The following is a 24,620-nucleotide window of genomic DNA, read 5'->3' as shown; positions in this document are numbered from 1 at the left end:
ATGAAAAGAAAATCACAGATGAGTATGAATAGGATATTTTCAACCTAACGTAAAACACAGTGGTGTAAAAAAAAATAAAACTGTTTTGAGACCTGCTAAGTCTGAAGTGATAACATACATTCACTACAAAACTCAAGAAAGACTTCTTAAAGACAGATCAACTACAAAATAAAACTAAAACAATCTAAGAAACCCCTTTCGTACCTGTTACTCTGCATTTCACCAGTGAACTCCTGAGCGAACTACGTATGCTTTAGTCCTATTCTTGCTGTATTAGAGATACGAGTACAAAGCTTCCAGGTCCATTTAAAGAAAAGTTAACAATGTAAATATTGATTTCACTGCTACTTGGCTCAGAACTACTTGCAACCAGTTCTCCTGAGCTTCAGAAACTCAAGGAACTAGTGTAGACATCTGAATCACATTATATGGGTTCTGGACTTCAAAAAGCAGTCTTGCTCTAATAACAAAGTACGGCTTATTTAAGTAAATGAATAACTGTTTCTGTTTGCAGGAAAGAATACAGAGAAGTGAAACAGGATTTCTTTTCCCCAATTGCTTTTTCCACATTTTGAAATTTATTGTGTGTTTATCACATTCAAAAAGCATTGACCAGTGGGGCTTTTGGGTAACTGTTAGAATGCCAAAGAAAAACTGGTGTATTTGGAAGCTTAACTAGCACCTAACAGAGATGACTGTAAACTTGAACAGCCATGTATTTGACACTTTATAGACTTCCAATAGTTCTGTGGGCACAACAGAATAATTTGAAAAGGTAAAAAGAAACTGAATGCTTTGGAAAGACCAGACAGTATCATGGACATATGAAATTAAAATTAAAAAGATTTTAAGGGTTTGACGATTAAATCCTTACCCCCGATTTCACATCTGTTTAAAATCTAGTTTCAGTCTAAGCTTAAGTTTTTACATGTCATGATTGCCGACATGGGCAATTATGGAAAAAACAGGATGAAAACTGCTTTGGGATGAACGCTGAGAGATTCTTCACAAGGCATTGTAAGGCTGAAACAGGAGTGGGTTGGAGAGGAGACAGTAATTCAGTAATTCACATGGTCAGATAAGGACCAAAACTAGAAGGAAAAAAAATAATAAATGCAAAGTCAGTTGCATGAAAATGCCCCAACACTGAGCAAAAGACATGCAAGAAAAGCTGCAGCACCAGTGGAGAGTGGGTCTGATTAGGTTTTGATAGCTGGGAGAAAACTGAAAACATTTCCCCACTGTGTAAGTGACATTATCCACAGTCTTCGTTCAAATATATGGAACAAAATCTAATTAAGGGAGAAATTTGATAAACTTTACAGAAAGCCCTTTACAGAGCCAGGTTTGAAACCAAGGGGACAGATGATTGCTTCATCTCAAAATTAAGACTGAAATATACCAGTAGTACTTTACAGCGAGCAGTTATCTTTAGGAATGCGTGAAAAAGGACAATTTACTTTTTTAAAGGGTGTCCTCAAAATCCGGCATACAGATAAAGTACTCTAACATCCTGGACTTTTTTTTTTCCAAAGCTTTTTGAGAAACACACACAAATAATTCAGATTTAGTCAATTTTATTTACAGTTTGTTTTTACATTGCAGAGCATTACACAATTACATATTCTCATTTTCTGACCTGCAAACAGATACCTTAAACGGAAATATTTAAAAAAAAATAAAAATGAAGTTAGATACATCCAAAAAATGCAACAATTACACATCTGACAATTCACAAAGTGTAATTTACTAGGACGTATCCTAAGAATTTAGGAACAACCAGTCAGGAGAAAATCTGACCAATTTCAGCAATCAATTATTTACACATTCAAAACAAAGCCTCTCTTAATCTAAACCTCCAGGCAAATGGCCTGAAAGATTTCTTCAGGAAGAAAGACCAGAAGTTATGATTCACACCTATGCAGCATTAACAGCCCTTGATCCCAAATACTGAGTGACTTCTCAGCTTTGTCTTAGAGCTACAGGCATCCCTCTCAGCTTTTCAGACCCTGAAGTGTTATATTTGTGCCCCCATGTGCATAGAAAGGTTGAGTGTTTAAGTGGTCACTACGATAAAACCCCATTTAATCTGGTCTTTAAGTTACACGAATTCCTCTTCCTTAAAAGTTTCAGCAAGCCTTCTAACGCCATTTAAACTGGCCAGTGTAGATTGGGGTATGCCTGCCTAAGATGTTTAAGCACACTTTGAACCAACTTGCACTGGCCAGACTAAATACATTAGAGACTACTTAAAATAATCTTTAAAGACCATTTAGACAAGGCTTACATTTCTACACTTCCCTGATGGGCCACCTAATTAAAACAAACAAAGAAAAAAAGTCACAGATACTACTTTCATCCCTTGTGTTAACCTTTTGTCACACAGCAACTAGTTATATACTGGGTAGAAACTACTAAAAAATTCCCTGCAAATAAGCTGCCTTTCAGCTGAGGCTATGGCTCCTATGCATTGGGTGTTTGAGGAGGTTTTCCTTATTTAAAAAAAAATCTCACTTGAAAAATACTGAAGTTCTTACTTTCGGCTAATTTTGATTGCATGTTCAATTTGTTTAACTGTCAAGAAACCCCTACAAATGGAACAGCTTTCGTATAAAAAGAGCAGTCAACCGAGTGCAACTTCTGACTTGGCAAGTCCTTCATGGTACTTATCTAACTAGGCTATGAATTTTGTGGAGCCTCCAGATTTCTTGCCTACCTTACTTTCCATGCTCACGTTTCAAACTGTGTCAGCAGGGCCCGAACTTCGGGAGTCAGCTGCTTAGCAGCTTTAGCTGCCTCTGTGACGGCCTTGCGGTAAAGACCCTTTCTCTTCTTATTAAAGCGCAACTGGAAGCTTTCTAAAAAGGGGGATAGCTGTGCAAGAGCAAGAAAAGATGTTGTTGTGGAGCCAAACCATGAGATACGAGCCTCCTGTCGAACTAAAAGGCCATTATCTTTCCGGCTCACAGTTATGGTAAGAATACGGGCTGGCCACCAAGGGAAGCCATAAATCTTGGCCCAAACAATGTCCCCTACGCATACAGTCCTGCCATCTGGTGTAACACATTTAGAGACGTTTTTGGAAAAGACTTCTGTTTTCAAGGAATTACTGAGCTTTTTCTCTTCCTTGGAAGAAGAGGAGGAGGAGGAAGGTGCATGCATGCTGCCTGGAGGAAAATCAAAGCTTTCAGTAGAGCTACACTCAGAGTTGGTAGATTTCAAATCATCTGTGCTATCACTACTACAAACTGATGCACTGGAAGAGTCAGATTTCTTTTGATTAAGGGTCATGTAAACCGTTATATTGCTTTTGCTGCCTCTCTTGCCCAATGTCTGGTGTTCATCCTGATCAACAGTTACATGCACTTCACTTGTGTCCTGAACCTCACTGCTGGCCTCTTCAGGGCCTTCTGAGGGGCTCTGATTTTCTGAAGGGGCCTCACCTGCTGAGCGGGTGGAGGAGCAGCGAGACTGGGGCTTAGTTGCCATCTTGCCACTCCGTATTTTCTCAAGTCCTGTCTTGAGAGAAGAGTCATTTTCTTCATTCCGATACCTTTGTGGCTTTAAACGCAATCGGGGTGGGAGGGAACCTGAGCTGGTGTTCTGAAGACGCCGTGTGAAGTGGACCTTTGAATGTGCATTTTTGGAAGAGGAGGTTGCACTCTGCTTCTTTTGTGCCTTTTCTTTGGCCATTTTCAAGACTTCCCGAGCTTTTGCATGATCCATGTTTTTGCTCTGGAGAACTTTTTTTGTATTTAACTGCGCTTTTGAAGTATTTGCTTGTGCGGAAACTTTAACTACTCTGCTTCTGCTGTGGGCAATATTTGAAACCTTGACCACAGCATTCCTTTTCTGGCTTTCATTTTGGCTTTTTCCATCCACTTTATGGTCAGTCTTAAGTTTTTTATTCACAGTAGTCACACTCTCATTTCTTCGTTTTTTGTTATCCTCATATTTTGAAGAGTCACTTGCATTGCCACCTTTTTTTATTTCCTTTTTTTCTGCAACAACACTGTTTTTGCACTTGTCACATAAGACCTGCCGGGGTCGTAGTTTGATAGCATTCATGATAGAAGTGGGTTCCTCCCTGTACATTTTACGCTTGGGCCGCTTAATTTTCCGGGGTGGAGGCTGAGGTATTGACTGGTTATATGTGTCCCTGATAAACAAAGGAGGAGGATATGGCGCTCCCTCATGAAAGAGAGGAGGTGGTTTAGAAGTCCATAGGCTTTTAGCTATGCTAGGTTCTGATGGCTGTGTGAGAGAAGAGTCATCAGGGACTGCAGCATTAGATTCACACTTCACCTGTGCCTCATCTTGGAATGGTTTACTTTGGAGCTGCATGGCTTCAGGTTTATCCTTATATTCCCTTTTAGGAAATATGGTCACAGGGATTCCATGGGGTCCAAACCTTAAAGAGAAAAAAAAAAAACATAGAAAAAATTAAAGGTTTTGAGGGATCTTTTGCTTCACTTATTAAAAAGCATTTGAAAACCTGTCCACATTATGTAGCCATGAAAGACACGAGTCCCAGGAAAACCAAAGCTTCATATCCAGCCTTACAGAAAGCTTGAAAAAGCAGAACAAAACCAAGTCAGTAGAGAATATGAAATGCTCAACAAGATGCCCTGAAAATGTAATTAAAAAAACATCACCTAGAGACAGCAGTAAAAGAATTAACTTTGTACTTTCAGAAAATGCTCATAAGTATATAAACTACACACTCATCCCGTCAACTCCAGATCTACGCAAGAGTCATTTCCATACTAAATCAGCTTATGTGAAGAAAGCATCTTCAGTAAGATTTATAAAATTCTGCTATCTTTAGCAAGGTACAACAGGTCAAGCACGTTCCAGATTTAACTGAGGTAATGAACTGCATCAATGCTTGCACTGAACAAGGAGTGCCCTCATTCTTTCTCCACAAAAGATTAGCACTTCACCACCTGATGCACTACAGCCACAAACTTGCTAGCCTATTAGTATGGGTTTCCTCCAGCAAAACTACCCTTTTTTTTTCCAACGGAGTAGAAACCATTCATCCCTGGTTTATGAACAAACAATATTTAAAGCCTTTGTCTACTTTTCTCTGGACAGCTCTAGATCTCTGCTGCCCCATTTGACCCGCACAGGACTACACACTGATCAGAATGAAAAACCCCAGCATGATCTGCACATTAGCTCAGCTTTGCTACAGGAACAGGAATAGCCTGCTGCCTGACAGGTAACTAATACATACTGCAAAGGGTTGTGCTATGGGAAACATTTTATCTGTTTGCAAGGTGCCTTCTCTGCAGAGGACACCAAATGATAAATACATTCATTTTACAACAAGGTATCTTTTAATCCCCAACACAGGGTAGGAGGGATTATAAAAGCTTTAACCTTCCTTCTGTTCTACTCTACAACCAGCTGAGGTACCAGCCTCACACAGAGCTCTCACTAGGCTGCCCACTACTCTTGAGCTCTGACCCCAGCTCCATTACACACACTAGGGTTTAGCTTAGATTAGCTGGTATTTTAATAGTTAAGACCTTACTGCAGTAACAACATGATAGACAGGATTGAAATTCAAATGCCAAATCATCCATTTTGATCACTAAACAAGCACCATTATATTTATCCCACCCCATCTGACAGGAGAATGAAGTAATTACCCAAGATTTGTCCTCAGGTTAACGTTAGTTCATGTTGCACTGCAGCTCCTCAACTGCAACATCCTTTTAACTGGCTAAAATTTATTTACAATCTATGGTTGCCTCTCAACTGAAGATAAATGCTGAAACACTGGTTTATTTTCCATTCACACTCCAGCAAGAAACATGCAACTTCCACAAGTGCTTATACGTTGGCTTTGTATCTTCAAAACTGGTTTTGAAAAAATGTCATCATATGTGTTAGATGATTTTTTACACTGTCACCAACAAAAGCCATCACTTTTTTGTCCTTTTGCTTATCTGTTAAGTCTCTTTTTACACTTAAAAATTGCAATTGAAGCTAACAACCCATCCAAGATTAAATTATCTATCCAGCTTGCACTTCATTACAAAAGAAGAGAAAACTGTAGGCAACCTAAGCAAGAGTCAACCAAACAATTTGGAAGGGAAGTTGAACATGTGACAGTTTACAGTTCAGTATCAACATGGGCAATGTTGTTACCCTATACCTAGGTACTATTACATTCATATCACTGAACTCTGGAGACAAAGGCAGAAGCCCAGGTGGGCTGTTAGAGCAGTCCCATCCCTTCCCGTGGGTTGCTGATGAGTGCTCTTTACCACAGAATATCCCACCATCCTATGAAAATTCATTTCTGAGGTTTGGAACGTCTCCAGTCGAATTCCACATGTCCCTTCAGAAATGAGCAGCCTAAACAAATGCAGTCTACTGAACTAGTGATGCTACAGTGAATTATAAACATTTAGCAGCTGATACAGGCTTTTCTTCAGCCTACAGTCTGGCACTGAACCACAAAGGACTAACTCATAAGCAAGTTTTAAGTTCTCTGAAGTCCCAGAAGTCCACCATGTGTAAAGAAGTTGCTTTTCCACAAACAATTTTCCTTCTGCTAAGGATTATGAGTAAGTTACTGAATTCCAGGTAGGGCTTTAAAAAAAGCTATCAGCTGATCATTAAATTAGCAATATTATCAGTATTACTTGCATCAAGAACCTCAGCTTCTTTAACAGCAATAAGATCCAGACCCCATCTTTCACCACCTGATAAAGGTGACAGGATCTGGGGAAAAGTTCATTTACTGTAAGAGTTGAGAACAAGACGGAGCCAGATCTCTACTGTGCAAACTCCAATCCTAAAAACCTCAAAAGCAGAACAACACAGGAGCGTGATATCAAATGGGCAAAACCCATGCAGAACACTTACAACTCTTTCACTGTCTCAGGAACTGCATTTCCTAGCCCCTCACAAGACACTTCCATAGTCTAATGCACAAGCATTCCTCCTAGAAAAGATTTATGCCGACTCCATGTTAGGAAATCAAGCACTGACCAGGGAAGAAGTGGAAGAAAAGGACTATAAGGAGGTTCTCCAGAAGGATCCCATTTCAGTACTTCATCTCTTTTTCTAGATTTTCTTTCTCCTGCCTCACAAGCAACTCCAGTACAATTAGTACTTCAAATGCACAAAAAAAAAAGCCTAATGGAAAGCCCTGCATATGTGATACCATGCAGGCACCGAAGATTAATACTGCACCTTAATCCTTTCCTTCAAGCATCTGCATTACACATAGGCCAAACAGCTGAAGTGGAATTTTTATCTAAGCAACAAACCCGCTTTAGCAAGATACAAAGCCAATCCAGACAATCTCTGAAGCCAGAGTCTGGCTCACAAAAGGCACTGTTCTAAGACACAAACCAGAATCTCCCGTCCTTCTCTACCTTAAAATTAAGGAATTGTAGATTTAGAGAACGTTCACAGATATTGCCCAATTATGTGAGAGCAAACAAAGAGACTGTTCTTGTAACTGCTGTGTCAATACATAAAGACATGGCTAGTCAAGACATAGTCCATCTGAAGGACAGTCTCTTGGCTTGCCAAATGTACTGAGTATTACTTCCAGCAGCTGAGCATATGATGCCTTCTCTTTGGCCTCATCCAATAGTAGGTTGTGTTCATAAACATTCAGTTTTTAGATGATCTTTGTTTCCCCCATGATGAATGAAGAACTCCAGCTATGCAACTTGGACAAACGTGAAAAAAATACGAAAATTGAGGAGAACAGCAGCAGAAAACCTTAGGAATGAAACAGGAGAGAATAAAGATAAGGAACTAGGTAAGAGAGTGAAGGCAAAACAAAGAATGCCCTATTTTTCTTAAAAGGGGTAGAATAAAGATGTGATATTAAACCTATTCAAGACAAGGTGTGACACAGCATGTAATTACTTCAAGAGCAAACACAAGTATTTATTGCACATACTAGAATTTCAGGCCCTACTTACATGCACCCAGTCGGTAGACCTTGAAGACAAGTACTTTTCATACAGTCACAGTAATTTTTGCTACACCAACTACATGTTTGAACTAGTTAGGAGTGCCACATGTATGTAGTTGTGAAATTTGGTCCATCTACAACAGACATGAAGATGGACTAAAAGGCTACCATATAAAAAAAAAGGTTAAAAAAATCCAAACAAGGTAACTCAGTTGTATCATGCCATTTACTGATGCACACTGGTCAATGACTGATTAATGACTGGCAGTAGATCACCTCTTCAAAGAAACCATCAGTGAGACTATCTACATATTTCTTGTGTCACATATTGCACATTTAAGTACTCCTAGAAATTGCCTTGTCTTTATTCTAACAACAAACTAAGTAATTTTTTTAGTATACTGATCCCAAGTTATCACCTGTCTCTATAATAATATTCTTCTCCTCCAGAACACACTATTCTTGGAAAGACATACTCCAATTACTGTTTGCTTGGGGAAAAAAAAAAATAATCCATTTGTAAATAAGTATCAGCTGTTCATTGTACAGCCCGCTCGTGTTATACAGTTCTACTTCATACTAGCCCTTGAAGGAACAGGATTCATTGATAGGGGATCTAAAATTGAAGTGTTAGGAAAAGCAAAGTAAGAAATAGGTATTTCAACCTAATATAAGGCAGTTTGTGAAAGCAGAGCATGGCTGCTTCATACTTATTCAAAATTAGAACCAGTTTTTCATGATGCCAGCTTCCTCTCCTATAAAGGTGTATCCTGGCGCTTATTTGCTTTGAAAAGGCACCTCTAAAAGACAAGACAGTCAAGACCCACTGTAAGAAACTTATCTCCAAGAAGTTTTACCAGTAACCAGTGCAATCAGTAGGATCTAATTATATTTCTGCTATACATAGCACTTCAATATACATATGCATTAAAGACATAAATAGCAACAGGAATATCAGGAGCTATATTTAAATAAGAGACTAATGAGGGAGACAAGATCAAGTCAGGCAGTCCAGTGATCAATTGACTAGGGTATGCAGAGACAGAAACGTGATTAGAAGTCAGATTTTAGTTCCACAGTTTGCCAACTGCAAGTTAATGAATAGGTAGCTGTGGCATCTTTTTTAACTATGTATAGTTAAGAGTTTGGGTATAAAACCTAGAAGACTGTCACTTAAAGCTACACGGCTCTGTATAGCAGGTTGGTATTATGGACATGTAAACTTCTTTAAGCAAAGTAAAAACACTTCTTTCAAATCTAAGTTGTATAGCAGAATTACTGCAATGAATACATATTACTATTCAATTTGCATGCAAAACAGTACTGTTTAAGAGTATTTTTTTAAATAAACGAGATAAAGAACAAATGCCATTTAAATTCATAACTGTATGCAAATAAACATCTAAAAAGTACATCCTGCGGCGAAGTATTTTTACATTACTACATAGTCTTAAGCTCTCATCTTTAGCCTCCAACATCTAACTTCTACTTCTCTATTAAAAGAAGCAAGAAGGAAAAAGCACCTCGTTCTGCCAAGAAGAAGACCCACTGAACTGGTTCAGAAATATGCCACTGCAAGCACACTAAATTACCATCAACAAAGCACAGTAACTTCCAGTGTTGTGATGAGTATTAAATCAAGTCTGTTGTCTTTGAACTGTGTTCAAAGCTCATCTTCACTAAATCAAACTATGGTAATCTCTTACACTCAATACCATCCTTGGTGTTGCATGTCTTGGCTTTTGCAAAACAAAAGTTTTTATTGCATGGATAAAAGTTCAAAGACACTTAATGCTGTGAGTACAACAACATGCTGAAATAATGTAGAGCTAAGTATATATATATATATTTCATCCATGTAGCTAAACTAAGGGTTTAAATTATAATATTCAGTGTAACATACAATTAGATCATAGCTATTTGAACAAAATATTTCAGAGCATTTTCAAATAACCTGCATTCAACACACAGATTATGCAATAACCTATTTTTAATATACAATTTACGTGGTGTGATAAAGTATGATATAGAATACATTGCATGGTGGCAGGCACCTTACTGAAAAAAGTATTCAGAAGCCGAACTATCAACTCAGTGGTTTACTCACCTCCCAGGCAATGTAACACAAGGCTAAATAGACTAGAAAATGCATATTTCACAGAGCTCTAAAAACATATCAAAGAACTGAACTGTCAGAGACTTTTCGGAAATAACACATCATCAAAAATAGATGCCTCACAATCTCAAACTCTCAGAATCAAGAAAAATTTGGTTAAAGATGCAACAAAGCAAATTAAATAACACCACAATCCATATCTAAACAAACTAGTAGGACACTTACTCAAAGACTTTTGCTAATCACTGTCAGCTTAGTGGTTTTCAGACAGGTACACTTGCCTGAAATCCAAACTCTTGTTTCTGGGACACTTCCAAGTCAGAGGAAAGACAAGAGCAGGGTATGCGTAGAATTGAGTTTGACAGAGTATCTCAGGAAAGCTGGTTAGAAGTACCCAAGGTAGCAGCTGATTTTAATAATTCCTAACCACCATCATCTAGGTCTTCTACTGCAACCATTAACCAAGTGGAAAACAACTACTGGGTACCAAACAAAAGCCGTATTAGCTTACAGTACACCACTCCACAAAGTTAGGAGCCCTTTGGAAGTCTTCAACTTCCAGGAAACCGATTCCAGTCAGGATGCCGATGCAGGCTTTGAAGAATTATCCACTGTAGAGGCAGAAGAATCTCTATACATCGATAAACCTGAAGAGTACAAAAATAATCACTTCTTTCCTCCCCTAAAGTGGGAAGCTACCTCTCACCTTTTCACTGGAAGGTTTTCTGTAACTTGGGAGTTCTATCAAGGATATAAAAGTAAGCTTTAAAAGATAGAATACTTTAAGTTTAGGCTTCCTGCTAACTATAACAATTTTACTGGCATGCTTATGAAGCTGAAAGTCTGTTTAAACTGAAATTATCTTTTAATTCTCACATCTGTTAGCATTACTAGTTTCAAGTCAGTTCCATTTTAAAGTATTTTGCTAATATATTTGAAAGCATTACACAATTGCACAACTTTATGATTAAAGCTGAATATACACTTCAAGATCATCCACATACCAGTCAGAACAAAGACACGTGGAAGAGAATGGTATCATTTCTTAATGGATGAGCTGTAAGCCAATTCAGCATCAAGATGGGTAAGATTCACCAGAAAAAAATTAAGCATACTGAAAATTTCACCTCCACCCTGTCTCTCAACACTTCAAAAGTCAAGCAACTCTTAGAAAGCACTGGCAATCCATGCTGTTTGAATGCAGAAAAGCACACCAGAAGAGGATGGTTTAATCATTATCTTTTTCATCATAGTCCAACAAAAACAGTAGTAGACTGTTTAGAAAGTTTGAGCCATAATCCACAGATGCTTATTTACAAGCAATATCAGGATTTACTGGTTTGAGAAAGGGGAAAGTCACACCCCTTGTACTGGCAGAAGCAGATAGGCAAGTGTTTTCAGTATAAGCAGCAGCTTTAACATACATTATACCTATACTGGCAAAATCCTAAAAGCCAGCCCAGTTTTGTTAGCCATCTTCACTTTCCTAGTGGAAAGTTGGAAATGAGTAAGCCTTTCAAAAAAACATCTGATAAGTGACCACAAATAACATTATAAAACTTTGGATAAAGACACAAGAAAAGCTATTTTCATCTAGAAGCTGAAATATTACAAAAAAATAGAAAAATTTAGGTTGAAAGCAGCATCACAAGGTCTTCTGATCCAACCCTGTCCTCTAAGCGAGGCTAAATTTGTCGCTATACCATTCATTACAGCCTCTGTCAGTCACAGAAAGATACACACAATTTAAGTACACACACTCATCACTCCTGTGCTTCCAGTGTTCGGGGGACAAAAGCAAATATCAAAGTGTTATGGATATTCCTTAAACACTAGAATTTCACCAAGATCCTTTACACTTGTGAGAAGCAACAAGAGAACAGGCGATGATCTGGAGGAACACCTTGCAAACTGAGTGTAAGTTCTAAACAACCCAAACCCAACTAACCAAAAAGCTCCAGAGTCCACAATCCTGAGTAAGACTTTTTTTTACTGTTGAGACATCACAGAGCATCAGTACTTCTATAGAACTTTAACCTTACCCAGACAAAGTCAACCAAATATTGTCCTATTTATTAAATGAAGTTATTAGTAAAATAGATCTTAAAAGCAAGGAGAAAGGTGCCACATTCTTTTCAAGTACGACTTCTGCTGTTTCCTTCTTGCATCAATTGGAGAGTACTATTTTTCCCCCTCCAAGCTTTCTTGACGTACATGGTTACAACACGCTAGATTCACCATGTGGAGTTCATACCAACCAAAAGGGAGCATTCATAGACCTCAAGTTTCAAGAAGTGCTAAATGTAAATTATTTTTAAGAGCCAACAGATGTTCTGCAGATTGAGACAACACAAACTAGGGAATGGATGCAACGGTTCATTATTTATCCTTATCCTTCTGCATAGACAGTTCCATGAATAAACAGGTAAAACTGTAGAATTCAAGAGTTGCCAAGAAAGAATGTTGGAATTGAAAACTGCTACTAGGATTACATGAATTTGAAGCTGTCTGCAAGAGTTTGTTTTCATCGTATAGTTCATGTGTATTGCTGCAGGAAGTCCTTCCTTATCTTCCACAACCAAACCCCAATTAGGATATCATTTCAGACACCTGACTACTAGCAACACGCTGGGCATATTCTGGATATCTAAGGCTTTTAGGTAACAATAACTTTTTGCTCTCCCCTCCCCCCCCCCAAGAGCTATTATGATGACACACAAGGCAGAAGGGAAACAGCTTGGAGAAAAAGACAATAGGAAGACATGCGTGTCTATCGCATTTAGGACTAGAAGGTAAATTTTAGTGAAATGGTAAAGCAACAGAGTCCAAGTCCTGACTGTTGGCAAAATAGCAGAATATAAATTTAAACCCCCTCCTACCCTTAATCTTTGGGAAGGGGAAAAAAAAAAAAAAAGAATTGTAGAAATAATTATCCTAGAAGAGCAAACTAAACCCAGGACTTCTTAATCCTACATTTGCAGGTTTACAAATGCTATGTTCATCAACTATTTCCATACTGTTTACTTCCTCCAGGTGCAAAGCAAGATTTACACTAATTCTGAGCCAGCAGGTGGCATTAACATCTCATATACCCTAAGCAGTGTTGCTCAAATGCTGGAGACAGGAAACCTTACCAGCTCTATTTAAGCCCTATACCTAAGGAGTAGTTTTCAATGGCAGTTTGTACAATGGAATGGGAAGTTAACTACATGCATGAAGCATTCCATTACCCACCCTAACAATGCAAGTATTGCCTTCTCCTTCCTGATGGTTGGCTGCAATTCCTGTCTCTCCTACCTGCATGACTCCATTAGGCATACACTACAGGACTCATATCAGAACCTTACCCTAGCACACAATAAAACACTTAAAAGGTAATGAAAATAGTAGTAATAAACTTTAACAGCAAAATCACATTTTTTTATTTGTGCAATGAGCCTTTATAATAAGAAAAGTGGGAATGTGTCCCTCTAAATTATTATTTACTGCATAGGAAATGCATTTGGGACTCAGATGTGGGTTCCTGTTTTCTGCTGATTTTTAAAACTTCCTGTGGAGTTGCTAAGACTGCCATTAGTACAGGCAAATACTTCCTTACCTCAAATAAATCTAGGAAGAAAAGTCCACTTAACACCAATGCGCTTGTGTTCTTGTGTTATAAATTCCTAAATGAACATCCTATTTACAGCATATAGGAGAAGATGAAACCAGACCTTTAATATAAACACCACTGACTTCATATCAGCATCCACAAGAATAAAATGCAAAGTCAGTGAAAATCCACCCCAAGAAAAAAATCTTTAAAGCCAGAAATATATGGGGACATTCTTGCTTTTCTCTCACCTTGAAGTACAAGTAATGCAGAACAAGACTTGAGAAGGCTGAAAAAAAAAAAAAGAGTCTAGTGGACAGGTTTTAAAACAGTCATTAAAACTTAACTCTTCTTAGTACTGTATGGAAGTAGCACCTTCACTGCCCTGACGGGAAAGAAGAAATTAAGATCCAAAGAGGACTAGGAATTATTTTCTTCCCAGGATACAACGAAAACAGTATCTGCATGTGCAGTGAACATGTCAGCCACTTTCTAAAGCTACTGAGTAAATTCTAATACAAAGTTTTACTTTTACTTAATAAGAACTGGCAGGTTTAAGATACAAACTTTTCTAATGCAAAAGAGATCAGTAAGATTATTCCCCTGTACTTGAGTGAGCTAGTGAAGATGGCTTTCTTTTTTGGTCCAGTGGAAAAACTTAGTTATAAGAATTCCAGGGCCTGCCACAGATCCAGAAGGAAGTTCATGAAAAACTAATGTTCTACAAGCTGCTACACAAAAAAAAAAAAAAAAGAAAAGCTGATATCTAAACTGTACTATCATTCAGTCACTTATCAACAAAGTTATAAAGTCTAGAATAAAATTTATGTCTTGAGTACTCATTTAAATCTTGGGACCACCTGTTTTCTGACAGTGCTTCACTTTTCTTACAGGTAGCAAGCTCTTGGTTTATTTCTAGAGTTTGCTTACCACTTCATTTCCTGCCCTGGGACACCTGAACAGAGACTTCTATTCATCTACTTATATTTACCTGTCATCAGGCAAATACTGTGGACCCTACGTTTTGAAATTCAATTCTTGTCCAGGCACACTGAAGAGCTTGGCTTTTAGAATTTAAATTTCACCTTTTGGATTCCCATGCCACAAGCACCTCTGAAAGAAGACACATATCATATGAATGGAGAGAAAGGAGGAAGTGCACTGCAAAGGAGAATCTGCAAGTAACAGCACAAGCCTTCATGTATCACTCTTCCACAGTTGTTACTGTGAAGACTTGCCTCAGGGCCTGTGCTTAAAAACAGGGGCTTTGAGATGCGTGCTTCCACTGCAGCCACAATGTAAATGCCCACATTTTGCCTGCTACAGATGACCTTCGCTGTACAGGGCTGCAGTAGATGTGCACTGAAGTTCCTTTTCTCATGCAGAAGAAAACCTCAGGCGAATGAGATGCTTGTGGTCAATGCATGTTTAGTAAGATATGATGTCTTTCAGAAGGGAGAAGCTGATATTTTCCTTCTTCATATATACAGACTCACAGAAGTACAGAAGCATGCGCTTTGTCACTCTGCTAACCAGAGCAACAATGCAATGTGCTGATATAACTTCAGACCTACAAAAGAATCGATGTTAAGTAGCATTACAACTTCAGCTGTAATGCCTTCTGGCCTGCTCTGAGACATTTCAGATTTCACACTAGAAGCGAGTACAGTTTACAGAACACATTTTACTACTTGGCTTCAAAAGATAAACAGGTAACTTAGCATTTCAAACCGCAACTACTGACGAATTTAAAAACTTGCTTCCATAACATTATCCAGAACGTGGGTTTCAGAAAAGGCCTTCTGTTTCAAAAATCAAGAAGCGAGGTCCAGGGCAAGTGTGAAGCTCAATACCTTTCTTTTTAGAAAGCACTGACAATATTGATGTCACAGCAAGTTATTAAACAGCTACTAGTAATGTAAAAGGGAGTTGTAAAAGGCATATGACCACATACAAAGCTTAAAATTTTGGGGGGAAAAAAAAAAAAACCAAAGCTCTGCATTTTTTGCATACCAATTATTCTAAATAACAACTCTGGTCAGATTTCACTTTTCTCTTATGCACTTGCCTAGTCTTTATATGTCTAGAAAAGAAACACTAAACCAGAAAGTTATTTTTACCTGTACATGGTAGTTAGAGTAGTTATAAGATATACAGTGTCAATGATGACTTCTGGCCTCCCAAGAACTCCTTCCTATAGGAAGGCAATGAAAAAACGCAACCCCTAAACCTTACATTCTGACAAGGCTTTAGGTTATTTTGTGATACACAACAGGCCTCCCCAAAAAAGGGTATTTAAGAACCTTTTAAACTCCACCTCATTCATTGCATACAAGGGGCAATCAGTACTAATGACTGTACTTCATGGCTGTAATAGCCTGCTTGAAAACCATTATTCTGAAAAATAGTATGTACTGAAAAATAAGGTTACCAAGGCAATACAAGGCACGAGTCAATCAGATCTCTAGGTCTTTACGGTTGTAGAAAGGCTGGAATAAAAGCCAGCATCTGTAGTTCAGGTCCTCTTTCCCTGGCAGACAGGGAAGCTGGATGCCCTACGTTAATCTCAACCCAATTGAAAGGGAGTGACCATGTGCTCGCCACTCTTCCGGCTCCCCCCTTTTCTCATTCCCACTCGGGACTACTTTTGTCAAGGACAGCACGGTGAGGCAGGTACCCACGGGACAGCCGCCGGCATCGCTCGCAAGCCGGCAGAGCCCGCTGCCCGTTCCGCGCTTTAAGGCCGGAGGCGGGCGGGGAGCAAGGGGAACCTGCCAGCCTGTCCGCGCTCCCTCTGTCCTCTGCTAGAAGGGTCGAGGAGGATGCCCGTGGGCTGCTGTCTCTGCTCCCCGGGGAGGACGCGGGGGCAGGAGCCGCTGTGCTCCCAGGTGGACCCTGGATGGAAAGGGAGAGCGGGAGGCTACCATCGTGCCCCTGGGCCCCTGCTCAAGCCACTACCGCCGCAGGGCGAGCCCACGCGGGCCTCGGGGGAGGGCCCCCCCCGGGCAGGAAAGGCGCAGAGCAGAGCGGTCAGGCGGCCCCGAGCTCGCTCGCTGGCCCCGCCGGTGGGTGGGGGCTCAGGACGGCTCCCCAGTGAGCTCTCACCTTTTAGAGAGGTCCATGAGGACCCCGGAAAAAAGCTTCTCTCCCAGCCGAAACGAGACCACCAGGGCATCCTCGATGATGTGATCCAGGGTGACCCGCACCTCGGAGCCAGGCAGCAGCGGAGCCTCCGCCTCCCCTCCGGCCGGAGCCACGGACACCGGGGACTTGGGCTCGACAGCGGCGGCATCAGCAGCATCCGGCTCCTCCTCCTCCGGCCGGGACGGCTCCTCCCCGGGCTCCGGCTCCGCGGAGCCCCCAGTAGCCGGCGGGCAGGGCTGCGGCTCCTCCTCGGGAAGTTCGGGGTGCCCAGCAGGCGGCGGGCAGGGCTGCGGCTCCTCCTCGGACTCCGGGCTCGGCGCTCCCCGGTGCTCGGCCTGGGGCGAGTCCACATCTGGGGTGGAGAGCGGCAGCTTCTCCGTCCTCTCAGCTTCCGGCTCCCGAGTCCCGGCGGGGCTCCGGGCTCGCTGCACAGGCGGCGGCTCCTCGGCCTCGCCGGGAGCAGCCTTTCCCCCGTCGGCCTCCTCCCCATCAGGCACCACCGACTCCACGGCCTCAGTGACGGCAGGGAGAGGGTCCGCGCCGGCCTCGCTGCCCGGGATAGGCTCCATCTCGGGCTCCGCTTCGCCGGCCCCCCCATCGCCCGGCACCGCTGCAGTTGCTGCCGCCTCCGCAGCCATGGCCGCCATTTTCTCTGCTGCTTCACCGCCGCCTCCCTCCAGCAGCGGGATCGATAACCACGGCCTTCCCCGCCCGCCTGGGAGGGAGAGCCCGCCCCCTAAGCTCGCATCCGGCAGCCTATTGGCGGACGCGGTGCGATTCTCTACTTCTATTGGAGAGCGGAGCAGTCCTTTAAGCCCAGCGGAAACTTCTGGTTGGCTAGAGGGGTCTTCATTCAATGAAGAGTCGGGAAGAGGAAGGAGGGGCGGGGCTTGGTGCTTTGCAGGCCGTTACAGATTAGAGGGGTTGGGCCCCAGAGGCTGCTCCGCCGTCTCATTGGCTGCAGGAGGAGACGCTCCCGCGGGAGGCCGGTAATTGGCGGAGCAGAACGTCCGTCAGGGAGGAGGCGCGGATCAGGAGCCGCGCGGTGACCGGCGGCCGGGAGAGGGCGTGAGGGAAGATAGCGAGGGCGGGAGAGCAGCGGGAGGGGCTGGCTAGCCCAGGGGGGGCAGGCCCGCGGGAGAGGGGCAGAGCCCGCGCCTCACCTGTGCTGCGAGGCGCCGTGTGGCAGGCGGGGAGTGCCACGTGCTGCGGGGGCGAACGGGGCCCGCTCTGACGGGAGTGGAGGGGGGCCAGTGAAAACCTGTGGTGAGCGGGCGGGTCGCTGGGGAGAGTGGAAAACGTGTGGAAGGCAGAGGGCCTGGTGCCTTTTGTGAGGTAAATTAACGCTGTACAAGATTAAGTAGCACGAGTTAGGTGCATCAGGTGAAGGTGAAAAGCGCAGTGTCAAAAATGGGATAAAAAGTCTCAACGATTTCCCCCAACGTGGTACTCGCAGCCAGTGAACTAACCTTGTGGGATCAGTAGTTGCTACCGTGTGGGCATACCCGCTCTCCCTTATCTGCCCCCATCTTCTTCCCTCACCCCCAGGTAGAAAATCTTGTATTTCCTAAAAAAAAAAAAAAAAAAAAAAAAATTGTCTGTTATACTCATGATTTTACATTTTGGGAAGTCGAGTCCTTTGTAGAAAGGAGCAATTTGTTATGAGGAAGGATGGATGAGAAAGAAAAGTGGGAGCAGCTGGAGGCAAAAATACAAGTGCTCTTACAGTGTGAGTTGCTTTACTTTTCCTAGTGCTATTACGAGAGATTTATTGTTTAGCAGCAAATGAAATTTTCTGAAAATACAATTCGGTGAGATTTTGTTTAAAGTGTTCCTTTTCTTTCATGATAGTGACTGTTATTGGCAGGCTTCAGAGTTGCTACCAACTGTGCAAACAGCTACACCCCGTGTTGTCAAGTGAAAAAAAAGATAAATAATGGGCATGAAGAAGTAACAAATTTTTTGCAAGAAGTATAAGGAAAAAAAAATGATCGGTTTTAGGGCTTCATATTACACTCTATTTTCTTCTTTGTAACAAAAGTGAGTTATATGTAGTTAAAGGACTACAGTAATGCAAAGAATTTTTTTGGTAATAATAAACGAGGGCATGGAATAGTGTCCTATAACAGTAAAAAAGTTTTGTGCAATTGTATGCAAGTAAAATGATCTTGCAAGCTGCTAGCAATAGGATTTTAATAAGTAACAAATGCAATTACTAACTTCTCTCTTGTCCTGAGCGTAGTCTGACTTGCATAATAGACCTAAAGACTCCGCTTTGTATCTGCTAGTGGTTTACATGGTGAACATAATGTTTTTGTTATTGGTGGTGTAAAGCTTGTAAGCAATATATAGGAACATCACAAGAAAGCTAGACACGTTTTGGGGGACAAATACATTCGAAATATAGTTCACAGAATTTGCTAAAGATAAAACTGCTTCACAATTTTTTTTTATGTTTTACCACCATATCTGTTAAATGGTTTGGTAGTGTGGGTGGGTAAATAGAATATGTTTATCGGGGGAAGGAGTAGTAGATACTGAATTACGAATTTCTTTTTTTCCAGTCATGCTTGCAGCTTTGTGAGTCTGTCTCACAGAGAAACAGCAGATGGATTTAGCGTATGATCTGTGGCTTGAAAGAAACCAGAGTTGGTAAGCTTTCCAAAACTACCTACCATAATATTACTTCCTAAATAATTTTGATGCAATTTCGTTAGAACATATTTGTAAACGATCTGTATTCCATATCCTGAGGCTATAATGCTTTGAAAATGGCAACTGTTTAGGCGCCCCTAAGGCTGAATATGTTCTTTGCCAGAATTCTGGAGAATGAGATTTGTATTGCTACTGAGTTACCTTCATTTCAAAGCTATCCCTGTGCAAGGCTTTCAGTTTTAATTCAGATCTGAGATTTCAGGGTTTTCTGTATGTTCTGCGAAGTAGAATACAGTAGTGGCTCTGGAAGGTTCAGAGTTGCAAATGGTTCATGAAGAGTTCTCATCTTGAAGGAGCATGGTATAAAAGAAGTGGTTGTAGAGTGGAAGGAGGCCTCTGCTGTTCTTTCCTCACTTTTTTTTTTTTGTTCTGTGCAATTATGACACATATGACATGTAGAAAATGATGATTTGTTTCCCAGAAACTTTTTACCTTATTCAGATGAGTTATAGAACAGATTAAAGAAACACATTGGTGAGGATAGCTCATACGTAACACCAGAACTGTTTTTACATTGCTCTCCTACGCAAAGAACCTCATTGTGCTTGGAGGTATTCCAACTGTATTTCAACAGACCAAACTACACTCTGCATGCATAGGACTGTTCTGCACATTAGAGGTATGGTCATCTGCTCAAATGCTGTTTTCCTTATTACTGTCTTACACTAGTAATAATCTATTTGTTCATCCCAGTACTAATATTGTGAGGAATAGGCATAACATTAGCTGGAAGGGCTGGCAGAGTACAGAGGTATGTATTGTCATGTATTCTAATCTTTTGTAATTATTTTTTACTCAGGAGATAGACAGAAGTTTGCAGAAACAAAGTTGCCAGACAGCTTTCACCCAAGGGAGGCCAGACTGTCATGCCTTTTATATAAACCAGCATGGCTCATGTAGATACTTTGTAAGGTTGGTGATTTTAATTGTGCTGGCTGGTCAGTTCGGTTAGCCGCAGTTCATTTCTCTGGTGTTGCTGTGCCATGGCATAGAATAATGGCAGTAAATTCTGAGCCTACAAGAAATTGCCAACTAATACAAAGAGACTACTCAGCCCTTGAGCTGATGGGACATTAAGATCCAATAGCTCCGCCCAGCAGGCTTTTTGTTATGTTAAATTCATACTTGGGTAGAGGATAGGCGTAAAATGGAAGATTTCCACTTGCAAAACGTCTGCCAGGTTAGTGCTTATTGAAATCCACCTTGCTTTTCAGCAGGTGTTGTTTATGGCAGACTGTTAAAATGCTAACTAACATCATTTACATTTGCTGGAATCCCTGGCAATCCTTATCAGCGTAGGAAACAAATCTGGATCTATGACTTCTTAACATTCTCAGTTGTTTCATTGAGACAACAGAAGAGATTATGTGCTTGACCAAAGCAGTTTAAACTACTGGGGGCCGGGAGTCTTAAAATAGAATATAAACAGCTCTTTTGTAGTTCCATTTGAATCTTGAAAGGTGCTGTATGTGGTTTTAAAAAGGTAAATAGGGACATTTATATACCACTCTAATGGCCAAGAGAAATGTAGTACCATAGGTACTACTTTCATAAATGAAAGTATGCTAACAAAAGGCATGTAGATGCAGGATGAAACTAGTAAGTTAAACAAAAAAGCGTTAGCTATATATTCTTTTTTCATCCCAAATTCCTTTCATGACCATTTAATTTCTGTTTATTTTAAATACAGCCTGTAATCTCTTTAGGATAGGGTTTGTCTTTCTGTGGCTGATTTGTATAGTGATTGGTGTAGCTGGGGCCTTGTTTCTATCCTGGAAGCTTTAGAAACTGCCAAAATAAAATGAATGAAGTTAATGAAAGAAATTGTACTAACCCACTTACTGTAGATTTCTGCCAGCAAGTGGCAGAAAGGACAGAAGTAGAAATAAGAAACTGGATTTGAGAGAGGAACTGATACAATTGGAGTGAACAAAATTATTAACCTGGAGGCAGGAAAAATGCAAAGCTCTATGAAGATGTGTTAGCAGCATATTGACAGGTTGGGTAGCTGAAGAAGTAGGAAGTTTGGGCTGAGTGAGTGAATGATGCCTGTAAGAAGCAGGTATGATTGTATCTGTATGCCTGGGTATAGATGGGTGAAAGAACTGTTTCTGTGTGTAAGCTGGGATGCAGCAAGGATCAGGTCTGGCAGACTTGATTGCTTCTCAGTATTAGTGATACTGATTTGTTCAGTCATGACCAAAACGTATTATTGCATTGACTTAACTATGAATGGAAGATTTTGATGTCTGTAAATGGTCACGGTATGTATGTGTGCTTCAATTAATTAGTGCATCGGGTTAGGGTGTGTATCATTGAAGATGATGTATAGTGGTAACTTCATTCTCTGGGCACCAAGTTCTGTAGAAGGGCATTACCATGAAAGAGCCAACACAAAATGCAAGATTGTAATGGAACAATATACATAAATGGAGTGTCATCAGGGTTGCAGTGAAGCCAATGTGTGTGATTGCAGCATAGCTACAAATAGCTTCCTTGGAGCTGATTTAGCTCCCGGTAACAGAAACTATGATAGCAGTCCTCAGAACAGGCTGCACCCTGGTAATTACCTAGCAGTTGGAATTTGTGGTGTTACTGATATCCAAGCTAGCTGGATATGTGTGAGGTCACTACATCTGTTCATGCCACAACTGATCTGTCTTAGAATAAGCATATGAAAGCTATAAAATAGTTTGTGGATTTAAAGGGAGTGCTTATAGTGTCTTGGTAGAATTGTAGATACTTTTCCTAATATGTAGACCAGGGTGTAAGAATTAGATGAGGGTGTAAGAATTTTAGATTAGAGATTTACAATCTGAAGTTCTGACAACCTTGCTGTGACTTTGTAACTCCTCACATAAAAGATATTGTGGTTTATATACATCCAATAGCTTCAGTCTTTGCTGGGTCTTCAGCAACACCACCAAGAAATAGTATGCTACAGGAAGCATCCTGCTTTTCTGCCTGTGTCATTCAGAATCATAGTAGCAATAGCTTCTGCTGTTGTCATTGAGTAATCTGCTTCTGTGACCCCTAGGAAAAGCAAGGTCTCACAAAAACCTCAGGGTTTTATGCTGTGTTAAAAACCCATTTTAATGTTATTCAGTGTTTGATCTGCTATTGTTGTGACATTTTCAAGGCTTTCCTGTTTAAAAAGGAAGTGTAACCAGCGAAAGGCAATGTATGTAAGCAATGCAGGAGTATAAGCAAGCAATCAGAAAGTAAAGATTGAGTCTTGAATGTGCTGCAGACTCACTGCTTCTCTAATGTTAGGAAAGTGATGCGATTAAAACAATTGTTAATTACATGTAAGCTATTTTGAAACTTCATCATTGATTTATTATAGAAAATTGGTATGGAAGGAAAAAATAACGATTCCTTCCCAAAATGTTTGGTAACTGATTTTTGAAGTCATATGAATGTAGAACTCATTTGTTAGGTTTATAAATGATCATTAAAGGATCATTAAAATCTCACTGCATGCACATGTGCCCCAGAACGGAGAACTGATTTAAATCAATCTCCAATAGCTGGGGGTGCTTAAAGAAAAATTGCAACTATAAGTGAGCCCTTGGGGTGAAGCAGTGACATTAACACACTGCTGACATGTCTCACACTTTATCATTTTAAAGAAATTTGAGTCTAGAACTTCTTGTATTATCTGATTTCTGCTTTCTTCTGAAATGTGTGCATCTGTAGGTACTGCTGGTATCTACAATGTATCTCCACATATTTTTCCATTCAGATAAAATAAAATGACTTTGAAGATGCAAAATTACTAATATTATTATTGTTTCATGTTTTAGCATTTAAAAACTTATCTCTAGTTTTGCATGCATACGTTATAACTGTCTTTATTGAAAGATCTTTCAATAGTTTAGTATAAATTTTAAAAAGTAAAGTCATCATGTGCTGAAACCTAGGTTTATAGTGTCTCTTATACAGTAATCATTGTTACTAAATGATGAACTTATTGATTATAGCTGCTTCTTTGTAGATAAAGTGCCAGTCCTTTTCTCACATGTATATGCTAGTTCTCTTTGCAATTACTTATTTTCAGTAATGTTAGGGGGGTGGAATGAATTTGTTCATTTATATGATACATTTTGTAGTACCCATCTAGAACAATCAATTTTATTGAGTCTTGGAGACTCAGTAAGTAAAAATTAAGCTAAAATGTGACCTTCTTATTGGAACTGCAAACCTGGCTGGCTGAACCACCTCTTCATCAAGCATGGCATGCTGTTCAAGTAGTCTGTCCCTCTGTTGTGGCAGACCAGGTGGTTAACATGGGCTTAAATTACTAAGGTTCATTTTCAGTAGTGGTTTAGGTATAGAGGAAGATATTAACATGGCCTAATTTCAGTGCCTAGATTAAATGGACAGTTCAGGATTGCTGTCAGGACAGTGGTTCAGAAAGGGATGCTAAGGTAGCTCTGAAGTGATCTGTCCTTTTGACTATTCAGGAACTTAAATTTCACAGTTTACACATTTAAATTGTGATTATCACCTGTACTGCCGTATTCTCAAGATGTAAGAACAGTTCTACATATGTTAACAAGTGTCTCTTTGGGCAGTGAGTGACCATTCTATTCAGGGATCCAGTTTCATTTTGCCTTGATTTTGATGCTAAGGTTAAGCATATTTCAAAAACATAAAGGCCTTGGGCTCTGAATAACTTCATAACTAAAAAAATATTTATGTTTTCAGGGCTTATATGAAACGTAATGCAATTTCTGACTATTCAGGAATCAAATTGCTTACATTATTTTACGCAGATGAGTATTACTTATAGAAGTGTTCTATAAGTAATGGTTTTATATGATTTTTTTGTTAATTTTCCTTTATGGTTTTAGGAAAGTTTAATTTTCCAGTTCTAAAATAATGTGTACTGCATTTTCTGTGCTTTGCAAAAAGCAAAATTTTAGCTAATGTATTGTTTTGGGTGGCCCTTAGTGCCAGATCAGCACACCTGGGCACTGTGTTACTGAATTTAAGATCTAAGGAAACTGAAAATTAGTTTCCTTCACATTTTATTTTTTTTCTTCCTGTGTAAGAGTTGTAGTGAACAGAAAATGTTTTCAGTAGGACATAACTGTCAC

At 40.3% G+C, this 24,620-nt stretch overlaps 2 protein-coding genes across 12 annotated transcripts in view; one reads left to right on the top strand and one right to left on the bottom strand.

Moving 5' to 3' along the window:
• Positions 1-17,577, bottom strand: part of PWWP2A (PWWP domain containing 2A) — a 37,243-nt gene extending 19,666 nt beyond the window's left edge. For 3 of the 6 annotated variants that reach the window (XM_061456595.1, XM_061456598.1, XM_061456597.1), the window contains exons 1-2: positions 16,765-17,575; positions 3,444-4,411 (exon numbers count right to left, since the gene is read on the bottom strand). In XM_061456595.1, the coding sequence (XP_061312579.1) occupies positions 3,444-4,411; positions 16,765-17,450 (1,654 nt within the window). In that variant the 5' untranslated portion in view covers positions 17,451-17,575. Of the gene's footprint in view, positions 1-551; positions 1,092-1,560; positions 4,412-16,764 lie in introns of those variants that run through there. The other 3 variants (XM_061456596.1, XM_061456594.1, XM_061456592.1) reach the window with 3 other exon arrangements.
• A 1,529-nt stretch (positions 17,578-19,106) lies between these two features.
• The window catches only part of FABP6 (fatty acid binding protein 6), a 57,104-nt gene continuing 51,590 nt past the window's right edge, over positions 19,107-24,620 (top strand). For 5 of the 6 annotated variants that reach the window (XR_009743969.1, XR_009743967.1, XR_009743968.1 and 2 more), the window contains exon 1: positions 19,112-19,455. Coding sequence is in view for 1 of the 6 variants with exons in the window: in XM_061456600.1 (XP_061312584.1) it covers positions 19,425-19,455 (31 nt within the window). In the remaining 5 variants the exon portion in view is untranslated. Of the gene's footprint in view, positions 19,456-24,620 lie in introns of all 6 variants that reach the window. The other variant, XM_061456600.1, reaches the window with a different exon arrangement.

This window comes from Pezoporus flaviventris, unplaced genomic scaffold (genome assembly GCF_033815535.1).
Source record: "Pezoporus flaviventris isolate CSIRO_AGI_PZ_B2104156 unplaced genomic scaffold, CSIRO_AGI_Pfla_v1 ptg000023l, whole genome shotgun sequence".
Taxonomy (NCBI): domain Eukaryota; kingdom Metazoa; phylum Chordata; class Aves; order Psittaciformes; family Psittacidae; genus Pezoporus; species Pezoporus flaviventris.
Note: the sequence above shows the minus strand (reverse complement) of the source record. Positions and strands in the feature narration are given on the sequence as shown.